Source organism: Genypterus blacodes, unplaced genomic scaffold, assembly GCF_046128005.1.
Source record: "Genypterus blacodes isolate CSIRO-AG114 ecotype Tasmania unplaced genomic scaffold, CSIRO-AGI_Gbla_v1 ptg000099l_1, whole genome shotgun sequence".
In the NCBI taxonomy this organism is placed as follows: Eukaryota; Metazoa; Chordata; class Actinopteri; order Ophidiiformes; family Ophidiidae; genus Genypterus; species Genypterus blacodes.
The window spans coordinates 2,357,441-2,378,730 of NW_027466903.1; the positions used below are offsets into that span (position 1 = coordinate 2,357,441).

The 21,290-nt window shown below is 46.9% G+C and overlaps 2 protein-coding genes across 2 annotated transcripts in view; both read right to left on the bottom strand.

Annotated features, from left to right (window-relative positions):
* Window positions 1-547: 547 nt before the first annotated feature.
* On the bottom strand, window positions 548-5,759 carry LOC143008236 (uncharacterized). Its single transcript, XM_076159902.1, has 7 exons — window positions 5,633-5,759; window positions 4,329-4,531; window positions 4,107-4,208; window positions 3,909-4,004; window positions 3,681-3,791; window positions 3,454-3,577; window positions 548-3,364 (listed from the first exon to the last, which is right to left on the bottom strand). Exons 1-7 carry the CDS (start codon window positions 5,658-5,660, stop codon window positions 744-746), a joined length of 3,285 nt encoding a protein of 1,094 aa, XP_076016017.1. The 5' UTR covers window positions 5,661-5,759; the 3' UTR covers window positions 548-743.
* Window positions 5,760-8,098: 2,339 nt separating this feature from the next.
* The window catches only part of btbd11a (BTB (POZ) domain containing 11a), a 95,482-nt gene continuing 82,290 nt past the window's right edge, over window positions 8,099-21,290 (bottom strand). Inside the window, exons 6-18 of the mRNA XM_076159728.1 lie at window positions 20,162-20,251; window positions 18,795-18,896; window positions 17,684-17,777; window positions 16,678-16,813; window positions 15,436-15,668; window positions 13,841-14,019; window positions 13,560-13,665; window positions 12,651-12,753; window positions 12,460-12,541; window positions 11,912-11,980; window positions 11,721-11,834; window positions 9,574-11,511; window positions 8,099-9,537 (exon numbers count right to left, since the gene is read on the bottom strand). Coding sequence (XP_076015843.1) covers window positions 11,281-11,511; window positions 11,721-11,834; window positions 11,912-11,980; window positions 12,460-12,541; window positions 12,651-12,753; window positions 13,560-13,665; window positions 13,841-14,019; window positions 15,436-15,668; window positions 16,678-16,813; window positions 17,684-17,777; window positions 18,795-18,896; window positions 20,162-20,251 — 1,539 coding nt within the window. The 3' untranslated portion in view covers window positions 8,099-9,537; window positions 9,574-11,280. The remainder of the gene's footprint in view (window positions 9,538-9,573; window positions 11,512-11,720; window positions 11,835-11,911; window positions 11,981-12,459; window positions 12,542-12,650; window positions 12,754-13,559; window positions 13,666-13,840; window positions 14,020-15,435; window positions 15,669-16,677; window positions 16,814-17,683; window positions 17,778-18,794; window positions 18,897-20,161; window positions 20,252-21,290) is intronic.

Genomic DNA, 21,290 nt, shown 5'->3' on the forward strand with positions numbered 1-21,290 from the left:
TAAACAGTCAGGTGACATGGAATGTGACGTGGCTCGCCGTTTCGGATTTGAGGAAGAGCAGAAAGTAAATATTGACCAGACAGTCAATGAGGCCGTCTAAACAACTGTTGGGGGAAAGTTAATGTTGGATGCATATGGCGGCGCGGAGATGTTATTCTTTCCCCTCTGGCGTTTCATGTTTGAGATAAGCGAGATGTGCTTACTCACCACGCGGGACACACTCTATTATTTATGTTTTGGAAAGCTCACAGAGGCAAGAAAGGCTCCAACACAATCCAGGACAGCAGGGGGCAAATGCTCACAGCTTCTGCCTGCATGTGACACAGCTGCTGCGTCTTCATCGCTACTACACTGACATCTACTGGAGGACTGAGGCAACTGCAGAGACAACATGAGGCCAACTGGGACAATACAGGAAGTACATCACCTTCATCTTCAAATATTCTAACTCAAGGCAAAGTGACTGATGTTAGTAGTCTGTGTTGATTAAGAACAATTAACTGACATACATTCATTTACCTCACACATCAAAGGAACACACACATCCTCACATTCAGGGCCGATTTAATTCAAAAGCCACGTAAGCAAAATAACTTTTCCATATATACAGAACATTTCCTCTTAGATCACATTCCAGTAACTCTGTAATGCAGAAAACATCAAAAGTCACTCAAAATAATTCATGTCTCTTTTTCTGTGATCTCATTGGTTCAGGCAGACGTTCCACAGAGAACCATCTGCTCCTACGCCAGCCGGATGTTGACCTCGTGCGTGAACTCGTCCAGCTTGACCTCGTGCGTGAGCGAGTGCTCAGTCAGAGACTTCTTGTGGGTGAAGCCCAGGCCGCACTCCTCACACACGTGGCTCTTTGGCTTCCCTGTGTGCGTCCGCCGGTGCTTCTTCATGTGATAGGACAGCCTGAAGCCTTTGTCACATATGTCGCATTTGAACGGCTTCTCGCCCGTGTGGATGCGCATGTGCGACTTCAGGTATCCTGACTGGATGAAGCCCTTCCCGCAGAACTCGCACTTGTACGGCCGCTCCCCGGTGTGGTAGCGGTTGTGGAGCCTGAGCTCGTTGGCGGTGAGGAAGGTCTTGCCGCAGACGGTGCACTGGTGCGGCCTCTCGCCCGTGTGGATGAGCTGATGCCTCTTGAGTGAGGTCTCCTTCATGAACTGCTTCCCGCAGTTGCTGCAGGGATACCGCACGCCGATGTGGACCTGCTCCACGTGGTTGGTGAGCTGCAGCTTGGTGCGGTACGCCATGTTGCACTGCGTGCAGGCCCAGGGCTTCTCCTCCGAGTGCGTCCCCATGTGCACCGTCAGCTCAGACGCAGAGCGGTAACGCTTCCCGCACTGCCAGCACAGGAAGGGCTTCTCCCCCGTGTGCTTCCTCAGGTGCACCGTCAGGCAGTTGGAGGACCTGAACTTCTCCGGGCACTTGTTGCAGGCGTACGGGAACTCGCCGTTGTGGATTCTCTCGTGGATGGCGAGGTAGGAGAGCTGGAAGAAGGTCTTGTCGCAGCGCAGGCAGGGGTACGGCCCGGTGAAGCTGTGCTGCTTCTCGTAATGTTCCCTCAGCCGCCGCAGCAGAGTGAAGGTCTTGTCGCACATGGAGCACTGCATGGGCCGGTGCATCAGCTTGTGCCGCTCGAAGGCCGGCTCGTTGGCCAGGATCTGCCCACACTCTTTGCAGTAGAGCGGGTCGTGGATCCTCTGGTGCACCTTCAGCATGGTCATGCTCTTGAACTCCTTGCCGCAGTCGTTGCAGGTCATGATGTCCTTCACCTCCACTTTGCAGCTGTTCTCCTGGTGCTCCTTTAGGGCAGACGGGTACTCAAACTGCTTGCCGCAGTTGGAGCACCACACGGGCACTCTCATGGCGCCGCCCGACTGGCCGTCGCCGCCTACGCCGTCGTGGCCGGCCGACGCTTTGGGCTCCTTCTTCCAGGAGAAGCGCACCATCTTGTGGCAGATGGCGTAGATCTGGTGTCTCTTCAGGCCGTGCATGTGTTTGAAGCGCTTCTTGCAGTGGATGCAGTGGTACGGCCGATCCTCCGTGTGACACTGCATGTGCCTCTTCATCGTCTTCACGCTGTCGAACACCCGCGAGCAGACCGGGCACGCCTTGGCGACTTTCCTGGCGGCCCTCGGCTGAGCGACGAACGCCGTTTCTGCTTCCGCCGCGTCTAAATGATCCTCGTTCTTATCGAGGCCGTCGCAGCTGTTTTGCGCGTCGGCGTCGGCCAGGATCTGCTCCACCGTCTTGCTCTCCTCCTCTCGGATCCCCTCGTGCCCGTGGATGATCTGGTGCTTCTTCAGCGTGTCCTTGTACTTGAAGCCCTTCTCACAGGTGACGCAGATGAAGGGTCGCTCCTCTGTGTGGGATCGCAGGTGCTTGGTGATGTCGGCGGTGCACGGCAGAGTCTTGTTGCATATGGGACAGATCTTGACCGGCGCCGAGCCGTCTGCAGGCGCCTGCGAGTTCATCTGCGGCGTCTCTGACCTGCTACTGGACGAGACGCGTCTTTTCAGGTCTTTGCTCTTGCAGATCTCAGCCTGGTGTCTCTTCAGCACGTAGGGATTCTTAAACTTCTTGTCGCAGTAGGGGCACTGGTACGGGCGATCCTCCGAGTGCGACTTCACGTGCCGCTCCATGTCGACTCTGCGAGCGAAGAACTTCCCGCAGAGAGAGCAGTTTTTGTTTTCCATCATGTCCGAGGTGCTCGGGTCTTCCAGCTCCTCCGTCTTGTCGCTCTCCTCTCGCTCGTGGACACGCATCTGGTGGCGGTTCATGTCGTACAGATCCCTGAATCTTTTATCGCAGACTGGACATTTGTACTTCAGGTCGCGATTTTCCGAATGGATTTCCTGGTGCCGCCTCATGGCCGTGGCCCGCAGGAAGGTCTTACTGCAGATGGGACACGTCTTGTTGTTGGGGTATTTCTTCCTGGTTCTCTTGGAGTCTGACGACGAGGTGTCAGTGTCTTTTAAAGCATTCCTCTTTAGCTGGAGCCTCTTGCTTTGCTTCAGCGGCTGAAAGGCTGCTGGTTTGAGGGTGTCGTTTGCTCCCTGATCCCCTATGTCGACCTCATCCTCTTTATCACCCAAATTGTTTTCATCCGTGCCGTCAAAACTAACAGAGTCCTGCTCTTCAGACAAACCCGCCGGCTCTTCAATCTGTATGTAGTCCAGCAGAGCCACCGTTTCTCCCTCCACCTGCACGGTCACGCAGCCGGGCAGCTGCTCTGACGGAGGGTCCAACTGGATTTGGTCGGCGTCAATTACCACTTTCTCCAACTGAGGTAGTGACAAGGAAGAGAGGATGCAGTTCCCAAAGGAAGAGGGGAGAGCCTGAGATTCATCTGTGGGGCAACACATGAAGCCGTTACCATCAGGATCTGCAGCTAAATCAACTGAGACACAGCGAGGGCTCAAACTCTGGGGGCCTCACCGGTTAGATCCAGATGTCCGAGCGTGGAGTGATACGTGAGGACGGTCCTCAGCTGCTGGAGGTCAGGGACAGACTGCACACACTCATCCAGGGCCGAAGGGACGGCCACCAGCATGGACACGATCTAGGGTCAAGAGAGAAAATGAGACAGATTGAATTATCGGGTCAGAAACTCTCCAGACCTGGACAGGTGACGATGACCTCATGATGCTTCCCCGTCACAGTACCTGCTGAATGTCCGGCACAGGAAGCAGCCTCTCCAGCCGGGACAGGAAGTCCAGCATTAGCACCTGCAGGGCGCCGTCATAGTCGGGCCCGAAATCGGTTGGAAAAACATCCTGAAACAAATCATCCACGTTTGAATTATGTACCACGCTTGCAACTGCTGGAGTAGTGATGATGAAGGTGGATGTTTCAAAACACCAAGAGAATTCATTCATCCACGACGCACAAACCTGGAAAAACTTCTTCCTCTCCTCTGGCTCCTTCAGCAGCAGCTCCACCTGATCCACAAAGTTCGACTCGGGAAAATCGATGTCTGCAAAACAGGGCTGAGAAAAAAAACATCAAATTTCAGCTCAATCAGAGAGAAATGATCAATTTCCTGTTTTCAGGTCAACATCAATCCAATGTCAGAATGTAAAGAAACAAACCTGTGCTGCCCAGGTAGACACCAAGTCCTTGATCCTCTCCAAGTGCAGCTCAATAACGTCCATGTCCGCGATCTGCTCAGCCCGGCACAACTCAAGAACCACCTGTAACACACACACACATAGATACACCAGGTTCAAACGTTGTCTGTAGCAAATGTAAATGAGGTTCTCTGGTCCGTTTCACAGGCCGAGACGATGATGCAGTCGGCTGTCCGGTCTTACACGAGCTCGAAGTCCCAACAGGAGCTGAGCCTTCTGGTCGGCGTTCAGGAGTTCAGGGACGATCTCCGTGACGGTGCTGATGAACTGCTCTACCCCGCCGTAGTCCTGCACTTCGCCACGCTGCACCACCTGCCACATGGCCGCTGACACCAGCCGCACAGGAGGGATGAAGAGGCGCAGAGACGCCAGCATGAGTGGAGCCTCTGGAGAACACAGGGAAACATGCGTCAACTGCAACACTACAACAGCAACACTGGATAATATTCATCTTTTATTTGCCCAGAGTAGCTTATTCAGGGCCTTTACCTGAGCATTATACAATAGTATCAATGATTTCAGAAAATATGGAAAGAGAAGTAAAGCAAGAACATGTCAAAAGAGAATAATAATAATAATAATAATAATAATTTTGGTCCCTGTGAATGCTGATGAAACTAATGAACTAATACATAACGGCTGCATTCCATTTTGGTATTATGGTTGTTGTTGTATAAAAAAATGAACAAAGCCATTCAGTAATATATGAATTGTTATTATTGTTGTTATTATTATCAGTCACACACACACACACACACGTGCTTTTCATACTTTGACAGCAATGAAATGTGAGTATGTTACTGTGTATTTATAAGAAACATAACGCACTGTGTTACATTTAAAACTAAACCACATTTATACGGTAGCATATAAATAAATGATATGTGAATCTCATTATTATTCTTATTTGTTTTACAGATTAAAACGTTTCAGCACCAGCAGCTCCAGACAGCCTATGTTACCTTCACGTAATAGACCAAGTGTCGTAATTATGAGTTTCACAGCCCAGTGCCATACATATGGTTGTGGGTCTTTATAAGGCGGCGCAGTACTTTTGTGTAGTTGTACGTCTCCGTTTGTTGTTTAACTTAATGTGTGCGTTGTTGTTCGTGTCTCTTTCTGAACGTTTGGTTCACTTTTAGCTGTGCGCTGCCGTGTATTTGTGTCACATGAGTGCAGCGATGTGAACTTCGTTAGCTTCAACGGCTCGCTAAACCTGAGTCGCTAAACCTGGGGAACTATAGTAAACAGCCCAACTGCATCGTTTCAAACAAGACGAGTACATTTTAAGTTTTTACGTTCATAAAATGTCAGGAAAGCAAGCCATGTTTACTTTACGGTGGTACACGAGCTCTTTCGCGCCGTCCACGAAGCCACCGCCATCTCAGAGCGGGGTACGCCATGTTGGAAAACGGGCGCACACAATCCTAAAGGAAACTTGATAACTCGCCGTGTTGGAGGTGTTGTCTTAAATCTCGCTGCCTTACCGTTTGGTGCGCGGGTTGGAATCTCCATTGTGCTTCCAGAAGTCTAAAATGTGCCAGAGAAATGTACTCGGGGTCGTTGTGACTGCTCGTCCGCCCGACCCTGCGGTGCAAGCTGGCAGAGAGGAGGAAGGGCGGCTCGATATGCAGATGCGAGTGCGCAGGCGGCGTGAGACGTTCATGGAACCGGATGTAGTCTGTAACAAGCAGTTTCTGTAGTTTCAGTGTGTGGCTGCGTGAAGTGTGAAGTGAAACGTGTCAAGTCATATTACACCAACAAGGCACAATAACAGACCACAAGTGCACAATGAAACAACTTCAAACTGTCTGCAAAAGAACATGTTCTTCTTCGCCTCAAACATTTCACCTTTACATTAAATCATTTTGGTAATTACTGCCCCTAGAGGCCATTTAACATTAAATAACAATACAAATAAACAATATACCAGCAATGCAGTGAAATGACAAAGTGATATTATATAATTAAACATCATAATGTAAAAGTTGCAACATTTATCTATATTGCTGTAGAGGCTATACCTTATGCATATCTATTATCTACAATAATATTTTCAATGCTCTAGTCTAGAGTCCAAATTGTGGACTCAAATGTACTTACTCTGTAAATTAATTTCTTCAGACATAAACATGGTAGATAAAGATTCATTTCTTTTATAGTGGTGAATATAATATGTTGTTTACTTGGGTGGATTGAATGTAAATCTGATATTGGACATTTGGACAGGACAGCTCCCTCAATTTCACATTTTGCCCACTAGATGGTGTATGATGTACAGTATTCACAGCCTGAGTCTCTCTCTCTCTCTCTCTCTCTCTCTCTCTCTCTCTCTCTCTCTCTCTCTCTCTCTCGCTCTCTGTTCCATTGACACTGACACACTGACTCATGCTGCTAACTTGTATTCAAATGGTCCTTCTTTGTTGTTGCCTTTGTATTTGTGATTCTCTGTGTTGCTCAGTAATTGCTGTTCTCTGAGTTCCTCCTGTATGTATTTGGCCTTTGTCCCGTTGCATAATGTTGCGTACACAATAAAACCCACAAAACTGTGCAACGTGACAAAAAGGTGATGTACGCAAATGCAACCAGCAGGAAGCAATGACTTGTTTTTCTCCGTTTCGGTAATGTTTTGTCTCTTTTCACTCTCTTCTGTTGTAAGTATAGTTTGTGTCTCTCAGGGTTTGTCGTGTCATCCACGGGTGACTTCATTGAGTCTTCCTCATGTTGCAGCCAGAGCTCCAGAAGGCTGAACCTGTACCTCCAGGGAGCTGTGGTTTGGCTGAGGAAAACAGCTGAAGGGAGGCAACCACAGAAATTATTGCACATGTGGTTTCTAGCTGATTGTACTCAGTAGGCATGTGACAGTGTGAAGTAACAAAGATGGACAACAGATCACGGTTCCTCCTCCACTGAGGGGATTCTGCTACCAGCAGCCTGCTCACAGTACTTGAACCCTGCTGGCCTGAGCAGAATGTGTTGGGTTTTACAGACACTTGGATCTGCCATGTGCATGTTCACTTTCAGCGCTGCGGCTGTGTGCTCTGCCAGTTTGAAGGATTACTGGAATCTCTGGTGCAGCTCACATACGAGAGGTTAAAAGATACAGCACAAGGACAACTTGATACCACAAGATGTGATGCATCAACAGAGCTCAATTTAAAAGATCAGATTCCATTTGTTTAAATCTTCCAAAAAAGGTTTGTTTGTTTTTTTATCACAGAGGAATCCTAGAGGAATGAGGGCTTTAGTTATATACTATGGATTTCCTATTATCAAAGCCAAATGTAATCAGAATGATTCATGAGGCTGTACTTCCACAAAGTACAACCTAGTAACGTAAGAACACCATAGCAACTGCAGTAGCATCCAACCCAAACACCAAAGCAACCACCTGAGCAAACACCAGCAACAGTTCCTAAAGCAGTAGCATCAATAGTTAATTGTCCTTCAGCTCACTCTCCTCTTGTGTCACGCTGCAGCTGCTTGTGACATGGATTCTTGCTGTGATGTTGACTTCCATGCGGCTGAGAGCACCTGCACAGTGGGCTGGAAGCTGCTCCCCCGGTGAGCCAATGTACAGCAACGGAGAGGGATTACAGAGCATTCCTGTGGAGGAGAGAAGGGATCCCCCAGCCTGAATCCAGGCCAAATCCTTCCCCCGCTCTTTTATGACCTTGTATTTCTCCATCCGTCTGGCTGCAGACGGTGTGCTGGCTTTGTGAGGGAGCTGTCAAGACTTTTAGTACCTTGAATCATTTGCTCATCGGGGGTAAAGGGATCAATAAAACATCTCTGTGCTGGGCTGTGGCCAGATTTGTCACATTTTTATCCCATGGATGCTGCAGTGTCCTTGTGCTCTATGAGGGTTGGGGGCTTGAGTTGTGATGGTGTCCAGTGGACATGAGCACAGTCTGAGACGGCGTCAAGCACAAATCATCTCCATACAGGTTAAACTGTGGTCATTTATTAGCTGTACACAAAAGCATGTCATGGAACGACACAACTGTAGCACGAGTGTAACATTCCCTTTTGTTGTTAAACTCAACCACATCCCTGCTATTAACACCATGTATAATTTATATTTCATATATATTTATCATTTGTACAATATACATGTTCTCATAAAACAAAAAAATAACAAAAGTTCCCCCAAATCTAGTAAATATCCCATGCATGTTTTCACTGCATCTATAAGGAGAAATTATTGTTTATTACCAGGAACAAACAAGCAGGCAAACAAACAAATAAAGGGCAAGTTCATGTTGGACATCGCTGGTGTACAGAGCACATTCCTGACAACATTAAACAAGAAGAAGAGCCATACTGACCCACATTTACTCTACACGCTTGACCCACTGTGGAACCCAAAGTGTCACTACGGTAACAAGCTCAAGTCCAGCCTGACATGACATGAAGATGAATAAATAAATGTAATAATAATAATTCAAGTCATAATCAGCTGCTGAGACCAAACGTGAGCTTGCTGTTACTGTAGCGATGCTTTGGATTGGACACAAGGTCATAGTTACACGAGCACAAACTGTGCATGACATCATCATGAATCTAGCTGGTCATGTTTGTTTCAATAAAGAGCAAGTTGCTTCCACTGAAATGTGGGAATGTTGAGTGATTCAGCATAACATCATAAAGTTCTGAATAACTGAAACAGATGGGCAGGAGGAGAAACATACCATGGGATGTCTTTGATATAGAAGATAAACAGAAATATCATATTCAGTCACTCTGTAATTCTATTCTGCGTCTTCTCATTCACATTTATACCTTAGTATCCTCCGGCGTGGTATTTGTTGTACTATTCAGAGTAATACAATCCTTTAGAAATATTGCTTTGCTTGAAACTTCAGAGCGTCTTATATTTAATATATTTATATAATCTTTTTTCTGACTTTTGTAAAACAAAATAGCTGTGGAATGTAAAAATTAAATATATAGCGCTATGCGTGTAGGTAAGAAAATAAAGTTGTAGGATAATTTATTTCACTTTCTGTAACTTTACAGAATTTATGAACTTTTATCTGACTCTGGGATTTTGGCCCTAAGTGACTGTTTAATGTGCTACAACTTTGAATCTGATCAATGTCCCATATGACTGAGGAGGCATTACACTGTGAGCCACTGTAACGTCACATTAAAGAATCATTCATGTTTGGTTGCATTGTTACATTCAGTAAATAAGTGCTTAGATCTGCTCTAACTGACTTAAGTTTAGTCTCTGTTCTTAAATAAGACATATTCGCCTTTATGGGGAGTTAGCGTTGAACTTTGTGAAACTTGCTAAGCTTGTTCACGTCTACAGAAATGCGTCCAGATTGGTCCAGAACACATTTATCTCTAACCTGTGATCCAACAACCAGATGGGCAGTCGAGAAATCTGTAGGACAAAACCTTGTCCTACAGATTTCAAAACCTTGAAGTGAACAAAGCCCAGGAATACTCAAGAGTACACATGTTACAGTTAAAGTTATGTGGTAGCAACTTACAAATAGCTACTATACTAAAGTAAGTGGGTCCAGAACTGCCTTGAAAGCTGAGGCCTGATGCAATCGACCAATCAGAACAGACTAGCCTGTCTGGAGGACTGTTTTCACTCAGTGTGCACTGCAATAGAAGTTTGCCCGATTGTTCGAACTTCCAATTATAGTCAGATTCGTCGTCGCCCGAATGATGCTCTAATTAAGGTAATAAATCGATTTCTCCACACACCATCATTATTGAGTCAAACATAGATTAGGTGATTGTAAATCGCTTCACTCTGCCATCTTAACATCATCTTTGGATTAAACCCACAGACGCTCTCTCTCATACCCCAATTAAACATCACGAGTACATTCGGCAAAACACGGAATGGTAATAATTACCTCCATGAATACTTTATGCTTGACTGCTTTGTAATAAACAAGTTTAATGTGCATGAAAACCAGCTGAGTGTGTTTTTGGCACATAAAATCTAAATCAACACCTAGAATCTGCAAGATGAATCATATTGTCTGTGGCTGTATTTGGTCCTTGGATTAACACTTATGTGAGTAAGATGACACTCAATAGGAGGTAAAAACAAAAGTGACTTTCCAGTGGAACCATCGACCCTGTTGATGTGGAATGTAGGAGAAAGACGCGTTGCTGAACACTAATCCTACTCAGTGCTACCAGTGTACACAGAAAGCACACAGAAAGCCCAACAGAGGGTTCATACAAACAGAGTCAACATGCAGCTTTGCATAAATGGGGGGTGGGGGCACATTCAACGAGATCGGCATCATCAGCCAAGCGAGTGTAGGAGAATACTGTACATTAGTTTACAAAAAAGAACCACCAGCACGATGACCTACAGGATGTATTTACACCGCCATCAAAACCCACTCGAACCCCTGCTCGGCCTGGTGTGGAGTCGATAGAAATTAAGCAGCGTTTCCCTCCACTCCCCCCCCTGTGAAAGAAGTCGTCCGTGAATCAAGTTCTGCATAAAAAGCAATCTGAGGGGCAGCTCAGCTCATGCAAAAAGTCACCAGCTCTGGTGTGAGTCGATCGGCGGTCTGACGTCGGTAACCTGGAGTGTAACGTCTGACTGGCAGGCGCTGCAGTGTCGGTCGTGGTGGAAGTTCCCGTGATCAGTTTGGCCTCGACACAGTGAAACGTACAGTGTCCAACACAGAAACGACAGGGTGAGATGTAAGTTCAGGTCCATGTTGGTGTTGCTACTAGTCACTCGTATTGGTGTTTTATTGACTTTAAAGACGGGCTATATTGACAGTTTTGGAATTCTAAGCTACCTTTTGAAGCAAAAAGGCGTAACATATGTATGTCATGCACGTATCCTACAAGAGATACAATTGATCGTAAGCGTTACTGTTGGGTCTTTACAGCTGGAGTTACTGTGACGTGTGACATGATCAGGAGCCTCGCACAAGGCAGCAATGTTCGTTTTGCGCAATTCTGTGACGTCAGCGCCCCCTGGTGGCCATGACAGGCAGGATTAAAGGGAATCCCTGGCGTTACATCCCATGGCTCCTCTGCGACAGCGAGGCCAGGACAGTGTGGTAGGATTCTGGATGTTGGAGTGACGTTACATGGATGCTGCAGGCATGTCAGAGGGCCGCCAGGTGGGTGGGCGGCGTCACACCACGGAGCCCTTGGAGGTGGAGAGGTGGATGGAGTGGATGCGCGTGGCCAGCGTCTTCTCCAGGTCGTGGAGGATGTCGGAGCAGCTGGCGGGGCTGGACGCGGGGCTCTCGGCGGGGGCAGGCTCATACAGGAGTTGCTTGAAGGTCTCCAGCTCGATCAGCAGCACCATGTTCTTCAGGAAGTAGCCCTCGATGAAGGCGGTGAGCTCCGTGGCACCGAGGAACTGAGAGACAGGAAACACAAACCATGGAATTTCACATTACTCAGGACCACCGTGTACTCAAAGTAATGTGAGGTAAATGTAAGCTTTTAATGTGAGTAAAAAATAAAATAACATGCCATGGGAAAATATCAACTCTCACATGATAAATTGAAAACTTATAAAACAGAAATATTACAGTAACTGTACATGTAGCGTGTCTATATTCCCACCTTGGCGTGTTTGTAGAGGTCCACGCAGGTTTCCGTGGTGATGTTCTTGGAGCAAATGATCTCACAGTGTCTCTGAAGGGCCTCGAGCTGGAAGAATTTGGCTGCGGACAGGAGCTGTGGGGGGACACGACGACAGCCAATCAGAGCACAGAACAGGACGCTACAACATCCATGCAGAGGACAAGTCTTACCTCCATCACCTCAGTATTCCGTATGTGCAGCGCCTCGGTGCCTCCGTAGTACAGATACTGCATCACCAACTGCAACACACAGGAGCACATCTGTCAGGATCTTCAGAAACAGGAAGTACGAATGGGGCTGATTGATAAGTTTTGAGCCCAATGGAACTCATGCACACTCGTCCAACTCCAACTTGACACAACTTTGCCAACAAAACCCTTTTCCTGGTTGTCACCCAAAACAATTCCTCTACAACTGATAATGTCATCGTCATTTGAAGCACTTGTGTACCTCTGGATGTTGTCATATCCAGTCGCTCTGCTCAAACTAATGCATTCCTTGTTCCAAAACACCTCAGGAATCTTTCTGCATCCACAAGAATATGTCAGCCAGTGCTCACCTCAGTTTATATAAGGCTCAAAACTTATAAATTTAACCCTTGAATGAATGGAAAATGACAAATAAGCATCAATTGGCCATTGTGTTAAAAAGTCCTTTCGAGTAGCCATGTTGTGATGATTCTGGTGCATTATGTGTGACTTAATGAAGTTCCTCTTACATGGAATATATTATACTTGACATGACTGATCTCAATGCAGGTGTTCTCCGCTGCTGGTCGGTTTTGGAGCAGTAACTTGAACCTGGATGACAAAGACAGAAGACACTCCATGAGGGGAGGGTATCATGATACAGCAAGTAAAAGTACATGAAGTACAGAATCCTCCATTCCTGCATTTCTGCACATAATACCTGGCTGATGCAGTAAACAGCAGAACTTTATGTGCATAAAACGGTTTCCCCTCCACCAGGAAGGTCACATCAGACATCTCTTTGTTGTTGAGGAAGTGTGGATCTGCAACAAGATGACATCGAGATTCCAGCCAAAACAGCCAAAGTGTTGTGTCATTACTCAGAGCTGCTGCAGATTAAGCTAATGCGGTCGTTGCTTTCCCCGGGCCCATCCATCACTCAGCTATCAGCCCGGCATGATCAAAATGCAACAATTGCCATTTCGTTACGATTCTAAAAGACGGCCACTTTAATGTGATATTCAGTCTTCAGAGGCCTGATACGTTAATGAGCTGTCAAAGGTCCGAGGAGTTTTAAAGCATTACTTCACTTAACACACACAATAACAAGCCATTCATCATCGCCTTCTAACCCCTGAGCTGAGTGGGCACTAGGTGGCGCTGCAGCATTGTGTGTCTGTATTCTAATTACACGCAGCCTCTGAAATGATGTGAAAGTTCAAAACGAGTGGGAGTCTCTGTGCTGGCTTCAAAGCAGCGTTTAGCTCCAAAATCGCATCATTAGCCACATTAAGTGAAACTATGGGACAGATACGAGACATGAAGTCTGAGGGGACGACTCAGCCTTGAAAAAACTAATTCAAATGAAAACATATCATTCAAAACAAGATAATTTCATGAAATTATGACTTTGCTCTGTTTAGTACATCAGTGTTAAATAAGAGATCACACAAACAATACAGCGCCACCTACAGGAGCTAGTGAACAGATGCCGCCATGGATCACAGCTTGACAGATAATCCAGGGCATTGCGATGATGAAGACGTGATACCCGTCAGACTGTCACTCCTGCGTCACTCTGCTTCATTAAATGCAGAGCAGCAGGGCAAAGTGGCTATTTAAATCTCACCTAAGCGCGAGGTCTGTTTCCTCTTGAGCTCAGTCAGTTTGGGGATGGGGAACGGTCCGTAGCACTGCGTGAAAATCACTGACAGCTGCTGGCTGATCACCTCGTTCTGCAGAACACACAGCCACACATGTCAGCACAGACAAACGCAATGCAAATATATAATAATATCTATCTATCTCGTATGAAACATCTCCAGCTAAATATGACCGTTAATGTCACGTTTTGCTTTCCCAGCAAAGCAGGGCTATTCCTTTAACAAGCACAAAAAGAGCCTCAATTACCTTGCTGGATCGGAGGATCTGGAACATAAGCGGCAGGCCGTGCGTGATGAGCTCCTCCGTGTACTCCTCCTCCTGGATGCAGGTGAAGTCTTTGAGGAGGCCCTGGATCAGCGGCCGGCGGTGCTGCATGAAGCAGGTGCGCAGCGACTCGAGCCAGGTATGCAGCGTCCAAGGAACGCCTGGGAACACCAGCACGAGCACAGTGAATACAGAGAGAGGGAGAGAGTGGAGCAGAGCACAGCAGAGCACAGCAGGGTTCACTGTCAGAGACGTGTAGACGCGACAGAACAGACCATGTTTCCATCACTGGGTGGTGCTGAGTGAGGCGAGGGGCAATGGAGAGCTGGAGTGATGGATTAGTGCAAAGCCAGAGGTTCTTCTCAAGGCAATTACAGTTTGAAGAGAGAGAGAAAGAAAATGTGGCACTGACAGCAAGAAATCGATAGTAATGTTTAATATTGCCTCTAAAGATGGAAAGAAGTCATGAACGATTATTTGCAAACACCTACAGTATGACATGAGGTCACATCCCTGTCTGTTATTGAGCTTTAAAAGTCATATTTTCAACCTGATTTCAATACAGATCCACATTTTAGGAAAAGCGGATCTGTGATTTTAACAGCAAACCATGGAGTGGATTCATTTCCATAGAATCCAATCATTAACTTCCAGGGCAGAGGGAGGAGGTTGTAGGTTCTAATACAGCTCTGACCAGCTTGGGTCTGTATTGGGTGCATATGGTGCAGCGTGTGTGTGGTTTCTACAATTTCACAAACACAGTCTCCCCCTTTCTCTCCCATTTGGCCTTCTCACTCTTTGGCCCCCTGCTGTCTGCCAAAGGGAGGTGCAGACAGACGCCAAACCGGTCGCACTGTTATTAGTCTTTTTTTAAATTTAGCATTTCATTCAGGACGGCTGAGAGCCATTTGAACAGAGAACTTTCTGATTGTGTCTGAAAAATGAAAAGGAACAATTTATTTGGGAACATGTGGCAGGACATGGCGGTACTTTGGTGGATGACATCATGTTGTGAAAGGGAGCAGATTGTGTTGTCATTTCAGTCTACGAGACAAACTGCTGTCCTGTCAGAACATTTCTGTGGATAAAATACTAACATCTCTTTGTCATTTGGTGGATGAAATGCATCAAGGCGTTTCTGGGTTTGGTCCGCTGATTTGCATTGAACAGGCTAAAGATAAAGCGTCAGATGTGTTTGAGGACTCTTAGAGCTCACTAACAGACTGGCCAGCAGACAGTGGGACACTTCGCTGTCACTGGGTTGTGCTCAGTGGACTGTACCATATCAGAATGGAGGCTGATGATTGGCTGCTGGACCGCGGTGTCGCTGTCATGTTCACACCTTTGACCCGAGCTCTTATCGCCCCTCAGATATAAAAAGTCCTACTTGTGAAATTGCTGCACGCATGGATGACTAGAGCTGATTGGTGATTGTGTATGGAGAGGACAGGACAGGACAGGACAGGACAGGATAGGACAGGACAGGACAGGCACAGCATGAGCACATCTCCAGGACAGCAGGACGCACCAGAGACTGGGGCATGTGTGCCAGTGAAGCATGTATTAGTAACTCTGACCTAAGCTGCGGATGTCTATGGTGATGTCCACATGGCCATGCTCTGCGCTATGGTACATGGCCTCTCTCAGGGCCCTCAGTTTGGCCTTTCCTGTTCGCAGGGTCCCTCCGCCATTGGCCTGCGGAGCCGATCGCTTCTCTACGGCTTCCGAGCCCTCGGCCAGGATCTCCTCCAGGGACAGCACGTCGCCTTTGTCCTTCTCCGACTGTGACAGGAGCCTCCGGAACACATTCCTGGACGGGAAGAGGGAGAAGATAATGACTCGGGCAGAGATCTAGGCGAAGAAAGGCGATAAGACGTTGTCAGTTGTTGATGAGGGCAGGACAATGGTAACAATGTGAAGGAAGCTGCAGTAAGGGAAGGGAGGTGATAAGGTATGAAGCAACGCCTGAGGTCAGAACTTTTCATTTAACTTCACTTTAAGCAGCTTCACGGCCCTGATGGCTGTCAAGAACAGTTCTGTACTGTCACGTCAAAAAACAAGAAGGTCACTGGCATCTAAGACTCATCTGAAACCTGTAGAAAGAGTCAATAAAGAGCCAAAAACAGCAACACTGTAACATCCTCGCACAGAATTCTCAAGCTGGGATCAGGCATTGAAGGCAGAGAGAGCTTGACGCGTTGCCCTTCGCCCTACACGACATCAACACATCAATGCATCTTTGAAAAGAAGGGTTTCAAATGGTGACGTGTACATCAATATGGCAGCTTTGACGTGCATGATCGCATCAGCTGCTGGGGCCTTCAGAGTTCAGTTTGAAATGTTAATGTAACCTAGGGCAATGACATTGTGACAAGTGGCATTCAGGAGACATACTCCAGGCTAAGCTATGAAAAGAAAATGACAGGATATAGGATCACCAAAGAGGATTTTTTAGCATGAAACGCGTGGTCGTGCAAGGCAGCTCTTTTGATTTGGGGCTCATGCGTCACTGCGGTGTGAGCGCGGCCTAATTGACGGTGTTCATAATGCTGCATGGTGTCACCGCCCCTCCACTCCCCCCGGCCCTGACAGCTCGCCGTCGTGTTAATGGGCTCCATCTCGCTCAGATACAGGGAAATGCTGCTGAAACTGGAGGATGAGTTGTAGCCTTCTGCCCAGCAGGGAAACCCAGATATCTGACACTGGTGTTCTGCTGGAGTTTTGTGGGAGGCAGATGGACGCGGGCAGTGTGTGTAAACGGATCGATAGTGCTGTAATGGAGCTGTGTGTGTGTTTATGTGTGTGTAGGTCTGTGTTACCTGTGGCCATGTGCTGCTGCCAGGCTGTACGAGTTCATGTCCCCCAGGGGTGCGGAGGAGATGCCGTTTCGACACATGGTCCCGATCATGGGGTCCGCCCCCCTTTCCAGCAGCAAACTCACCAGCTCAAAGTTCCCTGAGAGGAGCAGCAGCCCATCAATAAAACATGATAACACTTTAATCTAAGCAAACACCTACAAACTGATGCTTCAGCTGGTTGTGGTTTGCTGAAAATGTGAAGTGCTTGAGGTGCAGAAAAGCTCTTTACTGCTTTATGTGAGCTGTGGGCAACAGAAAAAAGCATTCATCTTGTGAATTTCTGAAATTCACATAGTAGATTAAATTAAACTGGATGAGTAAAGCAGTGAAGCAGTCGCCTGAGAACAAAAGAAGTCCTAACTAATCCCTGCTGAATAGTGCTGCCGGTTAGAATAACAGAAACCAGAGCCTCAGTACTATCACACACGCGCTAACACTTCCCAATTAATGTGCGTTGGCCTCGGCTGCACGCGCCACAAAATGTGTCGCAACGTGTCCTGAGGAACACGCTCTGGTTAAAAGGGGAAGAAATCCAAGAGCGACAAAACCTCTGTTTCATCTCAGCAAACTCCACAACTGGGTACTTCCTGTCGCCAGCTGTCTAAGCCCCTATACCTATTTATACACAGCATAAACCTACACCTACATGTAAATCAGGATAGTGTCGCCATGGATACGAACAGTGCTTATTAAAGGTTTTATGTTCCGGCAGTGTTAATGTCATAATAAACAATCAGGAGACTACAAAAAAAAAGACATTTATTCCAGGATTCATAATTTACGAGTTAATAATTGGATTTTTATTATAATCTTTCCCCACAACTGCACTGTTCTAGCCATCCATTACCATGGCAACACAGGGAGATGTGTCAGCGTGGCAGAGCAGCACTGTAGACTTGCATAAAGTTTGAGTTATGTCTCAAAGCATGAACGTGCAGATTGCAAACGCGTGCGCCTGCCTGGTTACCTGCGGCAGCGGCCAGCTGCAGCGGGGTCTCGGTGTAGTTCTCCGCCCCATCCTGCAGGGCGCCCTCCACGTTGGCTCTGTGATCCAGCAGCAACTGTGTCGGAACGTGGATGGAGGGGGTCAGAAATGAAGGAAACAGGCGAGGGAGAGTGTGTGTTACTAGCAGGACAAACAAACCGGGCTCTCCACTCTGGCAAACCGCACTCACTATCATAGCCCTGACCGCTCTATGTAGAGGCAGGCCCATCTCTGGCCACTACACACACTCCTACACACTTGCTCATTAGGTGCGGGGGGTCCATCTGAAGGGGCTTAATGTAGCATGCTGAGCTCAGAGAAAAGCTCCTGTGCTGAGGATAGAAATGCTACTTGTTTTGCATGTTAATATGACATGAAAACAACGTTCATCAGTGTCTCTGGTCACTGACAATAAACTGTTTATACTTTTAAAATTAACAGAACAGTAATGTTCGCGGAGTTTCTGATTCTCAAACAAAAATCGAAAAATTTTAATTGCCGACCTCAGAAATAATTGAGTATGCGTGTCCTCTGGGATTGTGCTGTTGTGTCCAGAAAATAAAATGAAGCTCAGGAAAAAAAGTGAAAGTTTGCTTGTTTGCAAGTGGTGATGCAACCTCACCTGCAGTCTGCCATGGAAACAAGACCACAGCAGACACAAAGAAAGCCCCACTTATCGCAAACCTCCATACGAGAGTCAAACACATGACACCGAACATTGTGTCACATGCTGAACCTAATCTGAATGGCATTTTTGATGAAACTGATCTACATATTTCCCCCCCCCCCCCCCCCCCCCAATTTTTGCTTCAGAATCAGAAATCCATGGCACTTAAGGAGACGAGCGACTGATGTGCACGTCTTCAGGCCAAATACTAATAAATACTAATAGTAATCTGGGAGAGCCTGGACTGGATACAGCAAAGCCAAAACCTCTGCACGTGGCTGAGATAAGCACAGGGCATACAGGATCAAGGAGGACAAATAGAATCATCATCATAATCATCATCATCATCATAATCATCATCATCATCATTATCCTTATCTGGGCGAGGGCCACAGGTGAAAGGTTACAGGTCATAAAGGTCACTACCTGCACGACAGGGACGTGTCCGTGCAACACGGCGAAAGTGAGAGGCGTCCCCTGGCGCGTTTCAGGATAAACTGAGGGGTGCTTGTGTACTGTGCTTGGCACCTGGGAAGTCATAGGTGAAGTGGAGGGAGAGAAATATATATATATATATTTACGTATATGTATAGATACATCCATTAACATTCACAGGAGGGGGGCAAGATGGGGGTAGGGCGGAAAAGCAAGGTGCAGGAGAAGTGGAAGCAAAAGGAGGGCAAGATGGCAGAGCTCTTCCTCCTGAGAGGTTGGACTCAAGCCCGGTCTCTGCCCTGGACACGTGACCTAGTGACCTGAACAAGTGACCTGGTGACCTGCTACCTGCTACCTGCTACCTGCTACTTGGCTTTACATGATTTCATTGATCTACAGAATGAAACCAGAAGAGGACACAGTACTATTGTAAACCAAAGCTGAGGAGAACAAACAGCCCGATGCAGCTTCATGATTTGCAGAGCGGATCAAACTAAAAGTCCAATAACAAGTCTCTCTTTCATTTAAGCACTGATGATTAAACAGTGGGAGTATTTGTGTTTTGTGTTTGTTGACAGAGTTGAGTTAATGCAGCTTGACTGAGACGTAAATGGCTGCAGTGAAACATTAACAGGGTCGCGTTACACAAACACTCTTTTCATTTCATTTTCTTTCTATTATTAATTTTAATGAGCAAAAACAAACCAATCCACCTCTACTATCTCTTTACAGCGACATCAACGTGCACGCTGAGGGAGAACATGTTGTTTGAGTTGCTGTCTATTTAATGACAAGCACAATATGTCCCCTTGAAGAAAACTGCCTAGAATTTTCTTATATAACTTTAACATTTATAAATCTGATTAATTAAACTGCTGGTTGAGGTGTACCGGCAGTGCTTTGCTTTTGAGTTAACACACACACACACACACACACACACACACAGACACACAAACACACTGTGGAAACACAACACTTAACAATGGGGTCACCTTTGTAATGAACAGCCCAAGACACTTTTCTACTGTCACTGCTAATGTCCTCACACTTTCAACACAAACATAACTTCATGCTACACATGTAGTCTACACACACACACACACACACACACACACACACACACACACACACAGTCACACTTATTGTTAAGAAGCAGCAGCACAACAGAAGGCATGCAGAGAGCGAGAGGACAGAGAGGGAGAGAGAAACACAATGAGGGTTTTTTCTTATCACAGACAAACACCAGTGAATGCAAATAAACATCTGGGACAAGAGCAGCGACTTTGACGTGACGTGGATACATTCGACAGACGTGTCCGGTGGCAGGGTCTCCTCCAAAGCAAACCCAAAGCACTGACCTCGCTGTTGATGTCAGCTCCGGCGTCGAGCAGCATCTGGACCATGGCCTCGTCACCACGGACGCAGGCGTACATGAGTGGGGTCATTCCCTGGAAGAGAAGGGGGGGGAGGGGGAGGGTTAGGAATCAGTTGTTTAAGACTGTGACTGGGTGGTGACTTGTTTCAGAGGTCGTGTTAATAGATAATAAGTGTATCGATTGTGATCCTGATGTAAAACTCCAACAGAAGACGTAAACAGCTTCGATTTAGTTATCGTCCGGCTGTATTAAAAGAGCTATTGGTCATTTGTCCCAGATTGATGTGTGCTGGGAACATTGCTTACTGAAAACACGCTGGGATCTGATTGGAGTGGAACAAAGCTGCGGCCTGGGTACTTTCTTTAAATCATGTTCAATTCATCATCACGAAGACCCTCTGAAGTGCCGTTCCCATGCCGACGCAACCGTGCAAGGAGATCTCTGCCGTAAATACACTGGTCAATCAAACAAGCGCTGGCTAATTACGCACGGATTCACATTTTTCAGACGTAATTATTGTTGCTGAAAATAGACGCATTTTTCCCCAGAGAGCAGCAGCTGGATGCGTGAAGCCGCAAAACGCCACCGTACGCACGCATGAACGCCCACACACATTATACTGCAGGCTGCGGGGTTAGGCATCGCAACTTTAGGAGAGAGAGATAGGAACAGGAACATGAGACTAAATTGTAGACTCGCACATGGACATGTTTCCATAGTCATGCAGACTTGTCCAATCTGAGCTGTTACGGACGACAACAAGGACCTTTTATGGCGCCAGAAGCACTTTACGCTGATGACTGATTCCCCTTCGCTGCCATTCGCTCTTAAATATTTCCTGGACGCCGATTGACTTAATCAGCAGTCAAAGGAGAATAGACGACGCATTCAAGTGACTCTCAGCCGTAATGAAACGCCACAGCTTTTACTTTATTACTCCTGCCTGTTCCGTCGCAAAGCATTTTGCTGCTTTAATAAGGAGATAAAACCCAGTATGACAACACCATTCTTATTTACATTGGTGCTGAAGCCAAGAGCGCCGTAACACGCCACACTAACGGCAGATGGCGGCCATGCGGCTCCAGCATTCATTGGGCGTGTTGGCTGTGTA